Here is a 16,169-nt window from a genome sequence, read left to right as displayed (position 1 = left end):
CATAAAGAGGAACGAAATTGGGTCATTTGTAGAGACTTGTGTGGATCTAGAGACTGTCATAGTGAAGTAAGTCAGAAAGAGAAAAACAAATATTGTACATTAACACATATATGCGGAACCTAGAAAGATGGTACAGATGAACCAGTTTGCTGGGCAGAAATAGAGACACAGATGTAGAGAACAAATGTATGGACACCAAGGGGGGAAAGCAGCGGGGGGTGGGGTGGTGTTGGTGTGATGAATTGGGAGATTGGGATTGACATGTATACACTGATGTGTATATAATTGATGTCTAATAATAACCTGCTTATAAAAAAATAAATTAAAATAAAAAACGAGAGAGAAAAGAAAATGTCAGACAAAAGAGAAACCTATGGCCAAAGTGAAAATGTCAGGGAACTAGATCCCACATGCCACAGTTAATAGATTCCCTCATGTCGCTTCCCTGGTGGCACAGTGGTTAAGAATTTGCCTGCCAATGCAGTGGACACAGGTTCGAGCTCTGGTCCAGAAAGATCCCACATGCCATGGAGCAACTAAGCCCATGCGCCACAACTACTGAACCTGCGCTCTAGAACCCGTGAGCCACAACTACTGAAGCCTGTGTACCTAGAGACTGTGCTCTGCAACAAGAGAATCCACCGCAATGAGAAGCCTGTGCACCACAATGAAGAGTAGCCCATGCTCACCGCAACTAGGGAAAGCCCGTGCGCAGCAACGAAGACCCAACACAGACAAAAATAAAATAAATTTTTTAAAAATTAATTAATTAAAAAAAAGATTACCCCATGTCTCAACTAAAAGATCCCATGTGCTGCAACTAAGACCCAGTGCAGTCAAATAAGTAAATAAATATTTTTTTTTAATAAAAATAAATAAACTTCTGGAGAAAAAAAAAATAGAATGGTAACCCTAACCACTTTTTCCTTGAAAATTTTTATCATTCAAAGGTTCATGGACCAAAAAAAAAAAAGGTTCATGGACTTCCCTGGTGGAGCAGTGGTTAAGAATCCGCCTACCAATGCAGGGGACATGGAGTTGAGCTCTGGTCAAGGAAGATCCCACATGCAGTGGAGCATCTAAGCCCGTGTGCCACAACTACTGAGCCTGCACTCAAGAGCCTGCAAGCCACAACTACTGAGCCCATGTGCCACAACTATGAAGCCCTCGTGCCTAGAGCCCATGGTCTGTAATAAGAGAAGCCACTGGAATGAGAAGCCCGCGCACTACAACGAAGAATAACCCCTGCTCACCACAACTACAGAAAGCCCGCGGGTAGCAACGAAGACCCGATGCAGCCAAAAATAAATAAGTATACATACTAATATGTATAAAATAGATAACTAATAAGAACCTGCTGTATAAAAAATAAAATAAAATTCAAAATAATAAAAATAAATAAATATTTAAAAAAACAAAGTCCAGGACAGGGCTTCCTTGGTGGTACAATGGTTAAGAATCCGCCTGCTAATGCAGGGGACACGGATTCAAGCCCTGGTCCAGAAAGATCCACCATGCCGCTGAGCAACTAAGCCCGGCACCACAACTACTGAGCCCATGTGCCACAACTACTGAAGCTCGCACACCTAGAGCCGTGCTCTGCAACAAGAGAAGCCACCACAATGATAAGCCCACACACCGCAATGAAGAGTAGCCCCCACTCTCCGCAACTAAGGAAAGCTCGCGCGCAGCAACAAGGACCCAATGCAGCCAAAAATAAATAAATTAATTTTTTAAAAAAAGGTCCAGGACAAATTATAAAAAGGTAGAGTAGAAACCGCTACGCTCTTACCTGGAAAAAGGGATAACACTGTCATCAGGGCACCCACCAATTTATTCACTGGAGAAATATAAAAGAGAACCTGAAATGGAGTCAATCAAAATTAAATCAGAAAATCCATGAGTCCACAATGATACTTTAAAACAAGAAAAAAGAAAAGAAGGGAGAAGGGAAAACTCTTTACAGAAGTGTAACAGCTAAAACATACAGAATTTTGATAGAATCAGAAAATCACCAAGCCATCTATCATGGTTCAGGTAAAAATTACCAATGGATGCTAAAACTATTGTGAAAGGTTGTTGGGCAACAGGATATCCACATATCTTCAAATTTATCAACCCACAGTTTACCTATTAATTGCAAAGAGAAAAAACAAGTACCTAATTTAAAGAAACCTGGTAACCACCACCTGAATCAGATCATCAAATTTCACATTGCCAATAATAATACAAACAGTTATGGGGCTCCTGATGTGATGCCCCAAGAAGGACACACCACCACCTGTATTCTTGCCAAAAAAATTTAATCTGAAACTAGTGACAACAATCAGACAAATCTAATACTATAATGCAACTAATCTGGATTCTTAAAAAAAAAAAAAATTAAAAGGCCAATGTCATAAAAACAAAGAGAAACAAAAAAAGAGCGAGGTGGTGGCACTGTTTGAGATTAAAGAAAGCTAACAATGCAATAAATGATCCTTGGTCTCCAGATTAAGAAAAGCAACCAGCTTATAGGACATTATTATGACATCTGGGGAAATGTGAAAATGGACTGTACATTAGATAGCATTTATTATATCAATGTTAGATTTCTTGAATGTGAAAATGATATTTTGTCTGTGGGAATGCACCCTTATTCTTAAGAAATATATCCAGGGCGTGTTAGGAATCGGGCTGCACAGCAGGAGGTGAGCAGCCAGCAAGCAAGGAAAGCTTCATATGCCACTCCCCATCGCTCCCCATCGCTCGCATTACTGCCTGAACCATCCCCCCTGCCCCGCCTCCGATCCATGGAAATACCGTCTTCTGTGAAACTGGTCCCTGGTGCCAAAAAGGCTGGGGACTGCTGTCCTAAAGTATTTAGGGATGAAGTACCATGGTGTCTACAAATTACTTTAAAATTATTATGATTCAGGGAGAAAAATGAACACATATAAAACAATGTAATACAAAAGCAAAATGTTAACAACTCATAAACACAGATGAAGGGTATAAAAGTGTTCATTATATATTACTCTATCAACTTTCCTGTAGGTTTGACATTTTTCAGAATAAAAATTGACAAAAATTAATCCGGAACAGGGTTCAGTTAGATAGTGCACTAAAACTAATGCTGGTGATAATTAAATTAGAGGAAAAAAACAAGCATGTAGTTGCTCAGGTGAGAGTTTTTTCTTTTTTTAAACCATTAAATCATTTAGTGGCACTAAGTGATATCCAGTAAAGCGTAACATCCATCATCTCCTGTGCTCTCCTTACACATTGCTTATTTGAATGCTTTGCAAGTACAGAGAAACCAAGACTGCATTAAAAGATGTCCTTACTTTATTAAATCAATATAAAAAGTGTCTACCTGTGATTTGCCACATTAAATAAAGTCTACTTGATCATAAGTGCCACTGCATGTGGCTAGGCTAAATATTATTTTGCAAAATTTTGTTTCAGATACATGTATCCACATGTGCTCTAAGTTTCAATGAAAAACATTTTTTATTATGGGTTGCAATAAAAAGTTTGAAACCTACAACTCAACAACAAAAAAAACAAACCTGATTAAAAATGGGCGAAGGACTTGGATACACATTTCTACAAGGAAGATATGCAAGTGGCCAAAAAGCACATGAAAAGGTGCTCAACATAACTAATCATTAGGAAAATGCAAATCAAACCCAGGAGATATCACCTCATACCTATTAGGGACGGCTACTATCAAAAAACCTGAAAGTAACCAGTGTTGGAGAGGACGAGAATAAATCGGAACACTTATGCGCTGTTATTAGGAATGTAAAGTGATTTAGCTACTGTGGAAAAGATGGCAGTGCCTCAAAAAATTAAAAATAGAACTACCATGTGATCCAGCAATACCACTTCTGGGTATACACTCCAAAAAACTGAAAGCAAGGTCTTGAAGAGACATACATAGACCCATGTTCACAGCAGCATTATTCATGACAGCCAAAATGTGGTATGTACATACATGGAATATTATTCATCCTTAAAAAGGGAGGAAATTCGGACATCTGTTGTACATGGATGAACCTTGAGGACACTATGCTAAGTGAAATAAGCCAGTCACAAAAACAAACACTTATGATTTCATTTATATGAGGAACCTAGAGTAGCCCAATTCATAGAGACAGAAAGTAGAAGGGTGGTTGCCAGCAGGTGGGAGAAAGGGAGAACGAGGAGTTAGTGTTTAATGGCTACAGAGTTTCAGTTTTGCACAATGAAAAGAGTTTTAAAGATGGATGATAATAGTACAACAACAGGAACATACTTAACACCATGAAACTGTACACTTAAAAATAGTTAAGATGGTTAATTATATGTTATGTGTATTTTACAAGTATAAACTATTTTGAAAGGTTGAAACACTGTACTAGTACATGTTAGTTTCATTCACTTTTTAAAAATTTACTTTTTTTCTGTTTGAAGAAAGAATACATATTCATCCAGAAAGCTAGAATACAGAAAAGTGTATTTCCTTCTTAAAAATATAGCCAATATTCTCACCACACTGTTGCTGTCTTTCCTCCTACTCTTTTCAATTAATATATATTTAATTATAAAATTGGAATCATGGGCTTGATATGTAGCTGGGCAAACTTTTTTCACTTAACATGCCATGAAACACCTTTACAACAATAAAAAAAAACCCACCCAGAATCTTTTTTGTTGTTTGGAAATTATATACAAAATAAATCAATACTTACTTAGTCACTGATAATTCATTATTAAAAATGACTGAAAGAATCTCTTAGATAGAGCTTTGCATCAACTAAGATTAATTCTGGAAATTAAACCTCTAAGAGAACAATTACTGGGCCAAACGGATAAACATTTTTATGGAAACAAAATATACTGGATATTGTGAATGGCTGACTCTCCAATATCCATTCCACCCTACTTTACTGAGCACAGTAATACAGTGTATACAACTGGCCACAGATCCAGGGATGGCTCCTGATTACTCTAAACCAGAGGTCAGCAAACTTCTCTATAGAGGGTCAGATAGTAAGCATTTTTCATTTGTGGGCCATTTGGTCTCTGTCCCAACTACTCAACTCTTCCACTGTAATGCAAAAGCAGCCATAAACAATAAGGAAAAGAATGGCTGTAACTATGTTCCAATAAAACTTTATTTACAATAGGTGGTAGACCAGATTTGGCCCTGGGGCCTAGTGTATAGACTCTTGGTCTAAAATCCCTCATCTAAATCTTTGATCTAAAATCATTGCAATCCCATCCCTTTGTACTAGAGAGTGGTCTGGAACCCAGGTTTAAGCCAATCAGTACAGGCGTTTCTTTGGCACCAATTATTGGTTCTGGGTAGGCACATGGCCTCATAGGCCCAAAGGAATTGACAGGAAGAATCCTTATTAAATGGTGTGCGAAGAGGTATTATCTCTGCCACCAGTTATAGCTAAGGAAGCACATAGTTCAATTACTGTTGGCAGTTATCCTACACTACAAGGGAAGTTAGGCTCAAGATAAAGCAAGCATTGTGGACCACAGAACAAAGAGATGGAAAAAATCTAGGTATTTAAATACATTGTCAAACCATTCAGTCAATCCACTCTGAAGTCTGAAGCGAGCCAATACATTTCCTTATTTTTTAAGTCAATTTAAATTGAGTTTTCGGGACTTCCTTGGTGGACCAGTGGTTAAGACTCTGTGCTTCCACTCTAGGGGGTATGGGTTTGATCCCTGGTAGGGTAACTAAGATCCCTCATGCCGCATGGCACGGCATGGCAATCAATCAATCCATCAAGAGAACTTTCTGTTATCTATAGTCAAAACCATTCTGATAACTGAATACTATCAAATTGCCCCCAGAAGAGACTGCATGAATTTACACTTCTATAGTAGTGGACAAAAATATGTGCTTTAGCCCACTGTACTTTTATGGCCAAAAAAGTCTTAATTTATACTTTACCATTAGTTTCAATTTTATATAGTATTTAAGAAATGTCGATAAATATTAAATATTCTAAACATTCAAATCTCACCTTCTTTTCAAGAAGAATTAGTTTAAACAGGATTAGGACCTGAAGAAAGAAAAAAAAAACTATCAAAATAAGAAACTCAAGCCTATTTTTCATTTGCCTTTGCCTCTCCTCAAACATAACCATGTATCACTGAATCAATAATATTAAATAATTCTAGAGCTTTAAACACTACATTGAAAATTATGAACTTATACTAAGAAATTCCTGTGTCCTCTAAAAATGTGAATACCACTTAAATTGCTATCAAATTGCACTTTTCGGAATAAGTTGCGCCATTTTTGCTTGAAATATCTGCAAGCTCTTTAAAGTTAAGGTACTATTCATTTACTTCTGGATGTCCAGGGCATTCACAGAGCAGATACTCATTACAGCTGTTAAGTGAATGATCAATGTGTGTATGTCCCAGTCAACAGATGCCTTAAGAATAAAGATCAAAAGATATAAGTATAGATATTTTACTGGAAAATGTTTCACTCTCAGGGCAACATATAAAATACTCTGCAAGATAAAAACATGTTTCTTTTAGATGTGGTATACATATACAATGGAATACTACTCAGCCATAAAAAAGAATGAAATAATGCCATTTGCAGCAACATGGATGGACCTAGAGATTATCATACTAAGTGAAGTAAGTCAGAAAGAGAAAGACAAACGCTATAGATATCACTTATATGTGGAATCTAAAATATGACATAAATGAACTTATCTATGAAAGACTCACAGACATAGAGAACAGACTTGTGGTTGCCACGTGTGTGTGTGGGAGGAGTGAATTGGGAGTCTGGGATTGGTAGATGCAAGCTATTATATAGAGAATGGATAAACAACAAGGTCCTATAGCACAGGGAACGATACTCAACATCCTGTGAAAAAAAGAAGTTTTTTTCCACTCTGATTTCATGATATCCAAAATTACAAAAACCATAGAAAAAAGTATCCTATCCTGCACAGAAATAAATGACACTATTTGTATACTTTTAGAAATTTCTACCATATAAGCACTACGAACACTTTCAACTTTGTATCACTATGACAGCTGTCTCAGGAAAACTAAAACACAGTTATGCCACGCTCTGCATTAGACCATGCAGCTCGTGGAATTTGCCCAGTTAAGTAATTTTAGTACGTCATAAATTAAATAACATATCATACCTTGTGTCGAAAATGAAGCACAAGATCTCGAGGAGATAGACCTATAATGTTAAAAAAAAAAAAAAAAGCTAATCTATGACTACCAACTACTGTGTTTGTCAAAGAAAGTATTAACCTCCTCAAAAGAAAGGCAGGTAAAAGTAGGAATATGCAAATATTTAAATATTTATGTAATATCTCATGCACACACATAATCAGAATTTATCAAATACTGTTAACAGTCAAACAGCACTGCGATAGAACTTTGCAATAATGAAAATGTTCTAAATCTTCACTGTTCAATAGAGTAGCCATATGTGGTCACTGAGCACTTGAAATATGGCAAGTGTGACTAACAAACTGATTTTTAAATTTTATTTAATTTCTATTAATTCTAATCTAAATGTAAACAGTCACATGTGGCTAGTGGCTCGTGTTGTGGTCATGCAGCTCTAACACCTCCCCATTTTCCAGCCATCTTACAAATTACCCAAGTTTAGAAACTATGAAGCTTGTACTACTGTGGCAGTCAATCATTTAAACATGGTTTTTGGTCACTACACCCCATAGGCTACTATTTCTGAATCACAATCTTCTCTGATCATCTGCCATAAGACAAGATAAATTAATTTAGAGAAAAACATATTCTCAGAATAGGAGCTTTGTAACCAGCTTACATTACACACAGGATTGCAAAAGTGAAGTTCCAGGGTTTGGCTACATCATGCTAAAATGGGAATTGAGCAAGCGTAAATCACTATGTGATCAACAATTTTTTTAAAACATGAAAAGGACATTTATTGAGTGCCTAACACACAAATGAATGTTCTGGGTTGTCAAAATAGCATAAAACCCTCAACTTGAAAAATCTTAGAATAGAAAAGAGCTAATAAGCAGATTTCTGTCTCTTGCTCTCCCTCTGTGTTATGACAGGGAACTGACCTGGTCAGCATTAACGTAAGGAAAACAAACTTCCATTATTACTCTGAAAAGCAGAAATTTTCCTTATACAATTAATAGTTGTAAATTTTGATACAAGTATGTTACAACCCTTCTTAATGCAAATACTGTCTCAGAAGATATTTAAGGAAGCAGCAGCATCAAATGTTGGAGAATTTAGATCCCATATAGAAACGTAATGCTTATCATGAAGTTTTACATGCAACTCAGCATGCCAAACAAAAAGAAACGAGGGCATTTCTTCTGACTTGTAAAAAAGTGACTTACCAAGATATACCTGGGATCCTTCTAATGAAGTTCCTCCCAGGGAACTATTCATATGTTCATAGAGCTCCTATAAAATAAAAATTCAGTTTAGAACACTTTACTATCATTTTAGACACTGAATTAGAAATAGGATGACCAAGGGAAAATTGGTTCTTTAACTGAGGCAATTTTGTCTCTCTGAAACTTGCCAGTTTCCAGCAATCCTTCCTTCTCTTCCTCTACATATCAGAGCTTGATTCATTTCCACGGTGGTACGGATTCCTAGGATAAATTTCCTCTACTTCCTTGCTAAATAACTAACTGTCCTACTCTCACTAGAATCCAGGAGAGATCCATGTTCTATACATCCATGGCAGCCTCAAGAAAAACATATTATCCATCTTCAGTAAAGTAGGAATGTGGTTTTTCTGTGCTTTTTAGTATGGGAGTTAGGATCCAGAAATGTGATATATAAACATACTGCTCAGTGTATTAATAACATAACAAATGTAGAGAAGAAATGCCATAGCGAAAGGGCTATTATCCATTAACAGAAACATTTATGTCAGTCAACTGTCAATCATTATTTTCTAATAAAAGATGGCTTCATTAAGTTTAATAAGTATGAACTGTACATTTTGGGATGATCATTGGCTCTTCAATATTATTTTCAAACAAGAATGTCCTTCTTAAGCTAATAAATGATTAGCTCACACTATTAAAAATCTACTTGATTCATCAATCTGTCTTCACACACATCTATGGGGGGGGATAAAGTTACCTTTAGAATGGAAATTTGGGAAAAATCCTTCTCTTCAAAATATGCATGCGTAATGAGTTGAAGTTTTGCTTGAAGTAAGCCATAGAGAGGCTTAAAGAAAAAGAGAAATTACCATTAGTTTGATAATAGTAAAAAAAACAAACACCCCACGACTTTTTAACTTGAAAAGACTGAGAAGGAAAAAGTTACTGACAACTTTAGTATCTTATTATTCACAGCTGAACGTTAAGTCACTGTTCTAGCTCCTGGACTGCAGCTGCAAAGTGCCTGACCCACTCAGAGCACCGGGGTTGAGAGTGAGCACAGACCTCCTGGGTCTTGCTGCAGTCACTCAGCTGCGTAACTCTGGGCACTTAACCTCTCCATGTCTGCTGACTGATGTGAACATGGGTATATGAAAAGACAGTACATCTTCTGGGGCTTTCTCATCTTAAATAACACAGGTAAAAGCACTTTCTAGAGTATCTGGCATATAGAAAGCACTTAAATGCTAGCCATCATTATCATAAAATTTAAAACATATCGTAATCCTGCACACTGTTCTGCTAGCTTGTAGTAACGTTTAATCATCCTTATAGCACTAATTCTTATATTCAGTTGAACATTCATGATTAAATTTAATTTCATTTCCCCTTTTTTTGCCCTCTATAGAGGCTTAAAACAACTAGTCTGTGTCCTTTATAATATCCTATATCATATTCTTTTGTATATCCGAAAAAAGTTACTCCTTAATTCTTATTTCTCTATTTAAAACCTTCTTCCTACCATTTCCATCCTTTTATGTTCTGTTCTAGATGTTTTCTGGTTTCTGTGTCCTTTTTAGGATGCAGAGACTAATGTTGAATATATACTCTAATTAGTTAAAACAAGTAATAGTGGAATAGTTTTCTCCCCCAATATCCCGGTTAATATATCATTATTTCTATCTAAATATATTTTTATATATAGACTAAAATGCACTATGAACCACCAAACATTTTTGTGTGAGCTGGCTCTATCTGTCTGATAAAACTGGCTTTTCACCCCAATTTTATCACATAGCAGTTACATGTTCATGAGAGTTAGACATTTTTTCTCTGAGATATATCTTTATTTGTGAAATGAGAACAATAAATACTTAGATCTCTCTTCTTACGAGGATTAAAATGACAACTATATCTAAAAAGTGCCTGGTATAGAATACTTGACATATAGGCACTTGGTAAGTGGCACTTGTTATTATTATTACTGTTCTTTGAAGAATTATTCAGGAAGCCTTTCAACATGTTGTGTTTATTCAATATCCAGCACTCCTATACTTTGGTCATCTGGTCCAGCATTAAAAACAATAATTCACTGATGTATATTTTTTCAGGCTACCCTTCTAGAAACTGTGTACAGGAATCAGATTAGCAATTTACCAATTTTCTGATATTGAAGTCTTTTATAACCATTCCTTTCCTAGGAGACTATTCTTGCCCTATATTTAAAATTACTTGGGACTTCCCTGGTGGCGCAGTGGTTAAGAATCCGCCCCCCTATGCAGGGGACATGGGTTCAAGCCCTGGTCTGGGAAGATCCCATATGCCGCAGAGCAACTAAGCCCACGCACACAACTACTGAGCCTGTGCTCTAGAGCCCGCAAGCCACAACTACTGAGCCCGCGCGCCTAGAGCCTGTGCTCTGCAACAAGAGAAGCCACTGCAATGAGACGCCCGTGAACCGCAAGGAAGAGCAGCCCCCGCTTGCTGCTCTAGAGAAAGCCCGCGTGCAGCAAAGAAGACCCAATGCAGCCAAAAAACAAACAAAAAATTACTCTCTTGGAACAAATATCCTGATCCTCAAAATCTTATTAGTAAGGTCCATAGTACTAAATTATTCTCACTCAGGTTTTTTTTTAAAGCTTAGTACTAAGCAAGCTACATTTAAATTGTCTGTGAATATAAGAAACTGGAACAACTGCAGAAGAAATAATTAAATAAAACCATAGTTTTTTTGGTGACTAGGCTAATGAAATATTCTGTTTTGCGTTAGGTTAACTGCAGAAACATTTGTACTCAGTAATCATATAGATCTAAGATAATTAATATGATAGATATCTAGATATTTTTTCCCACAAACAGAAGTGGGGGGACTATATTTTACATGTAGAACTAGGCATCTGGTGTTACTGGTAAAGGTGTTATTAACCCATTAATAATACAAATGGGACATCACAAATGATTTAATAGAGACAGCTATGAAAAATAAGAAATGCTATATATTTTCTTTTGAAAACTAAAAAGTTAAAATGATTATAAACTTGCATCTGATCAACCTGTACAGAGAAGAAACAATTTTAAAGTGTTGTTATAGTACAATTCATTATGTCATTTCCTTTCCTCAAACATTTTCAGTTTTTTGTGTTTTTTTTTTGCGGTATGCAGGCCTCTCACTGTTGTGGCCTCTCTGGTTGCGGAGCACAGGCTCCGCAGGCGCAGGCTCAGCGGCCATGGCTCACGGGCCCAGCCGCTCCACGGCATGTGGGATCTTCCCGGACCGGGGCATGAACCCGTGTCCCCTGCCTCGGCAGGCGGACTCTCAACCACTGCGCCACCAGGGAAGCCCACACATTTTCAGTTTTTAAAGAGCAAGCTAGGGATACAATTTTTCACTGCAAAGAGCCATGCACTTTTGTATCATCAATAAAATCTGAGTAATTACGATACTTTGAATTTTAGTAAAATATTACTTATCTACAGTCTCGAGAACAAAACAAAGCTGGATAAATTAAATATATCAGATGCCTCATTTTGCTCACGTATCAACCTCCTTCCCCAAAACTGATCTATTAGATTTCCTCCCTCTTAAGTAGTTTTGGGCAGAGGGGAAATGAGAGTGAACCTGCTGAAAGGCAAAGAGGAGATGCAAGAGCATCAACAATAAGCCTCTAATTTTAATATATCACTGTTTTCATAAACCTCTCCTCATTCTAATAATGCTTTATCATCAAATAAAAAGCTGCCATGAGTGTTTAACATTAACAGGTTACTTGGTCTCTTACCAGCTTGCTTAGAACACAGACACTTTTCTGAACGGTCTCTCTGGTGATATCTGCTTGCCGTACCTTCAATGCCTATTATAAACAAATAGTCATTATTAAAAACATTTCATGGACATATTTAAAAATAATTATTTTTCAATATAACACAGCAATCAGAAAAAGTATCTTACACTTAATTAAAAGCACTTATTGAGAATCTCAATTTATTGAATGAATAAGTGTCAGCCAGAGCACTCTGCCAGAATCTGGCGGGCAATGGGAACATAACAGTGAGAGACAATCTCTACTCTCAGGGAATTCAGTCTGGAGGAGATTACTTGATGTGTAAATTGCCACATCCATAATGCAAATCAGTCATCCCTGGTTCTGGTTTTAAAATGGACACCCCTTTCGGAGATTAATGTTTCTGATGAGAAAGGGACAGTTTAACAGCTTGTTTCTCCAGAGATGCAAGAATTGTCAGCAGTTTTGTTAAGCTGGTTATTCTACGTTACTGGAGTCTACCCTGGCACACCTGTATTGTATTGTAGCCCAGCCCTGAGCCGTAACTCAAGCCTTGGTGATTCTGAAGATGACTACATGAGATATCTGCAGTTCTCTGCAAGTAGGAAACAGGACTTGATCAACCTCAGGTAAGGCTGTGAGGGCAGTAAGAATGACTCTTCCCCCCCAGTGTACTGCCTGACGTCTCCTTGGATCTGTCCTGAGGACCATGGGGTCTCAGTGTCTTCAACTGCCTGAGAACTGATGATTCGTCATTAGATTACATCAAGAGTAGAGCCTTTCCTCAATCTGTTTCTACCTCTTTACCTTGATTGGATTCATCCATCGGGTCTCAGCTTTGTTCAAAAGGAAAGGAAAGGAAAGGCTTTCTCCTAGGCTCTAGGGCTCTCTGATATCTGCTTTATCTGTCTGGTTATCATATGAGGTGAGAACAACCTGGAGGAATGGGCAACCCCAATATACTCTGGAGTGGGTCAGACTCAAGAGGTGTTGGAGACACGCAGTATGAAATGCCACTTAAAGGCTGTCTATGTAGAGCATGAGAACTGTTGTTAATGACAACAGCATCAGAGGAATAATTTTACTAGTGGTTATACAATATACAGGGGATAAGAGGTAGTGAAAGGAACAGATTTCCAAGAAAGGGCAACAGCTCAATTCATCTCATCTAATAAGATGTAAGGTACACGAAGAAATCAAATGCGTAATTATTCGCAGGTTTATCTTTAAACTCAGTTATTCATTTGAACCACAAACATTTACTGGGTGTGTCCTATGTTCCAGGCCCTGCGCATGGAGGGTTATTTCACAGTAGGTAACTACTTCGGGTATGCTGGGATTTATTCGTGCAGTTTACTTTTAAATGCCTGAGGGAAACACACACACACACAGAGCAAATGTGGTAGAACATTAACAACTGTTGAATGTAGATGGTGGGTATACAGGTGTTTATTGTGCAATTCTTTTAATTTATCTGCGTGTTTGAAACGTTTATTATAAAAGCTGAAAGAAAATTTTTAAAGACTTACTAAGTTAATTACCCACCTGAGGAAGCTTTTAAAACTTTGTAATTGCCTAGGATCTACTACCAGAGATTCTACTTCAGTCTGTAGAAGGAAAGGCCTGGCAAGTATACTTAAATTAAAAAAAAAAAGTCTCTGGGGCTTCCCTGGCCGTCCAGTGGTTGGGACTCCGTGCTTCCACTGCAGGAGGCACAGCTTCGATCCCTGGTCAGGGAACTAAGATCCCGCATGCTGTGGCCAAAAAAAAAAAAAAATCTCTTGGCCAAAAAAAAAAAAAAAAAAAGAGTCTCCATGTAGTTCTGGTTAAAAACCATTGTTTTAGAGCAGCGGTTCATAGTCTTGCCTACATATTAGAATCACCTGGGGAACTTTTAATACTCCTGATGCCCAGAACGTTAAATCAGAATCTCTGGGGTTGGGACCTAGTCATCCCAAGCATCTAAAGCTCACCAGGTGATTCCAACAGTGAAGCCGAGGTTGAAAAGGCTCACTACTTCAGAGTATTAATCATTTCATAAGAGGAAAGAGATCTTTACTCAGAAAGGGTATCCCCACCACAAAAAGAACGGTGCTGCACAGAAGCAAACCAGGAAAGGGGAAGCTATCCATCTTGATTTATTTAAATTTATTAATTAGAGATATTATAGTAAGTTAGGCATTAAGCGGGAAGGTAAGTTTAAGAATGATCAAAATCTTAGTTATATATAATTAAGATAACTTGCAAGTAGTTTGCAGCTACTATAAGTACTTTCCATTACTTCTAGAATGTTCCTTAAAAAAAATACAACACTCATTACCATTCCATTTTTTAAAGTTACATACCAAACACTAGAAATAGAAAACTCAAGGACACCATGAAATTGACATACAGTATTTTGAAGACAAATGGATAACTTTGGTATCAATATCTAAAAACAATGTACAAAATATTATACAATACAAATATAATTAGTCGCCAATGTCAACTTAGAAAAACATTCATGTGAATTAAACTGGTACTATAGAGAATACAGCTACATGGTTTATAAAACTTTAAAACAGTATCACAGGTACCACATGAAACATAAAGATTATGTATTTCCCCAAATTCTACATCTTAAGTGGCCAACAATTAAACAATTTTTTAGTGTTTTTTGGTGTTATTCATTTTAACTGTACCTTGGCTTCAATTTGTCGATAGCAAGAGATACCATATACAGTGGCTCCATTTCCATTTCTGGGTGGCAAGTGAAAAAACACAGTATCTAAGAGATATACAGAAAAAGGTAAATACCAAAGTGGACTACCCATATTAATAATGAACTTTGACGTTATTATAATGCAGTCACTTAAACAAAAATGATGAAGTAACACATGTCAGACTTATTTCTAGCATCACAACCACTGGTTTCTTAGAATTCCTCTCACTGCCTTCCAGTGTACACGCATGACAAAAAGCCCAAGAGGCTGAATCATAACAGGTCGAATTGAGACTACAATCATTTTTCTCAGAAAATACTTTATTATACAGGATTATTCCAGATAAAAAGAAAGTAAAGAATCATACAGGGAATTCTCTGATGGTCCAGTGGTTAAGACTCTGCACTCTCACTGCTAAGGGCCTGGGTTCTACCCCTGGTCGGGAACTAAGATCCCATAAGCCGTGTGGCCAAAAACAAGAAACAAAAAAAAAGTTTATCCTTAGGGACTTCCTTGGTGGTGCAGTGGTTCAGAAACCACCTACCAATGCAGGGGACACGGGTTTGAGCCCTGGTCCAGGAAGATCCCACATGCCGCGGAGCAACTAAGGCCGTGTGCCACAACTACTGAGCCTGAGCTCTAGAGCCCGTGAGCCATAACTACTGAGCCCGCGCGCCTAGAGCCTATGCTCTGCAACAGGAGAAGCCACCGCAATGAGAAGCCCGCACACCGCAACGAAGAGTAGACCCTGCTCGCCGCAACTAGAGAAAGCCCGCATGCAGCAACGAAGACCCAATGCAGCCAAAAACATAAATAAATAAATAAATTTATATATATATAAAAAAAGAATCATACAGACCAAAGGCAACACATAAATTTTGAATAGATCCAAGAAATTCTTGGGACAATTGGGGAAATTTGAACATAGATTAGATATGAGATGGTATTATGGAGTTACTGTTGAATCTCTTAGCTGTGGTAAAAGAATCGAACGTCATCCCGGGGAATGATCTTATTTTTACAAGATGCAGGCTGAAGTATTTAAAGTGTCATGATGTTTGCAATTGACTTTCAAATAGTATAGGCAAAACTGTACACATATATAAAGAAAGTCTGTGGAATATTTACTGTTCTTCCAACTTTTCTGTATGTTTAAAAGCTTTCATGATAAAAAGGTTTAAAAAAGAAGTCTTGTGAGGTTAAAAGTACAGCATTTTAATTTTATGTTAGAGACTTCCCTGTGGCGCAGTGGTTAAGAATCTACCTGCCAATGCACGGGACACGTGATCGAGTCCTTGTCTGGGAAAATC

General features: G+C 37.3%; 1 protein-coding gene across 4 annotated transcripts in view; it reads right to left on the bottom strand.

The window, feature by feature from the left end:
* Positions 1-16,169, bottom strand: part of AVL9 (AVL9 cell migration associated) — a 98,975-nt gene that overhangs the window by 62,996 nt on the left and 19,810 nt on the right. For all 4 annotated transcript variants that reach the window (XR_010945580.1, XR_010945579.1, XM_067746680.1 and 1 more), the window contains exons 3-9: positions 14,839-14,924; positions 12,155-12,226; positions 9,133-9,222; positions 8,373-8,439; positions 7,167-7,207; positions 6,012-6,050; positions 1,793-1,862 (exon numbers count right to left, since the gene is read on the bottom strand). Coding sequence is in view for 2 of the 4 variants with exons in the window: in XM_067746680.1 (XP_067602781.1) it covers positions 1,793-1,862; positions 6,012-6,050; positions 7,167-7,207; positions 8,373-8,439; positions 9,133-9,222; positions 12,155-12,226; positions 14,839-14,924 (465 nt within the window). In the remaining 2 variants the exon portion in view is untranslated. The remainder of the gene's footprint in view (positions 1-1,792; positions 1,863-6,011; positions 6,051-7,166; positions 7,208-8,372; positions 8,440-9,132; positions 9,223-12,154; positions 12,227-14,838; positions 14,925-16,169) is intronic.

This window comes from Pseudorca crassidens, chromosome 8 (assembly GCF_039906515.1).
Source record: "Pseudorca crassidens isolate mPseCra1 chromosome 8, mPseCra1.hap1, whole genome shotgun sequence".
NCBI lineage: Eukaryota > Metazoa > Chordata > Mammalia > Artiodactyla > Delphinidae > Pseudorca > Pseudorca crassidens.
Note: the sequence above shows the minus strand (reverse complement) of the source record. Positions and strands in the feature narration are given on the sequence as shown.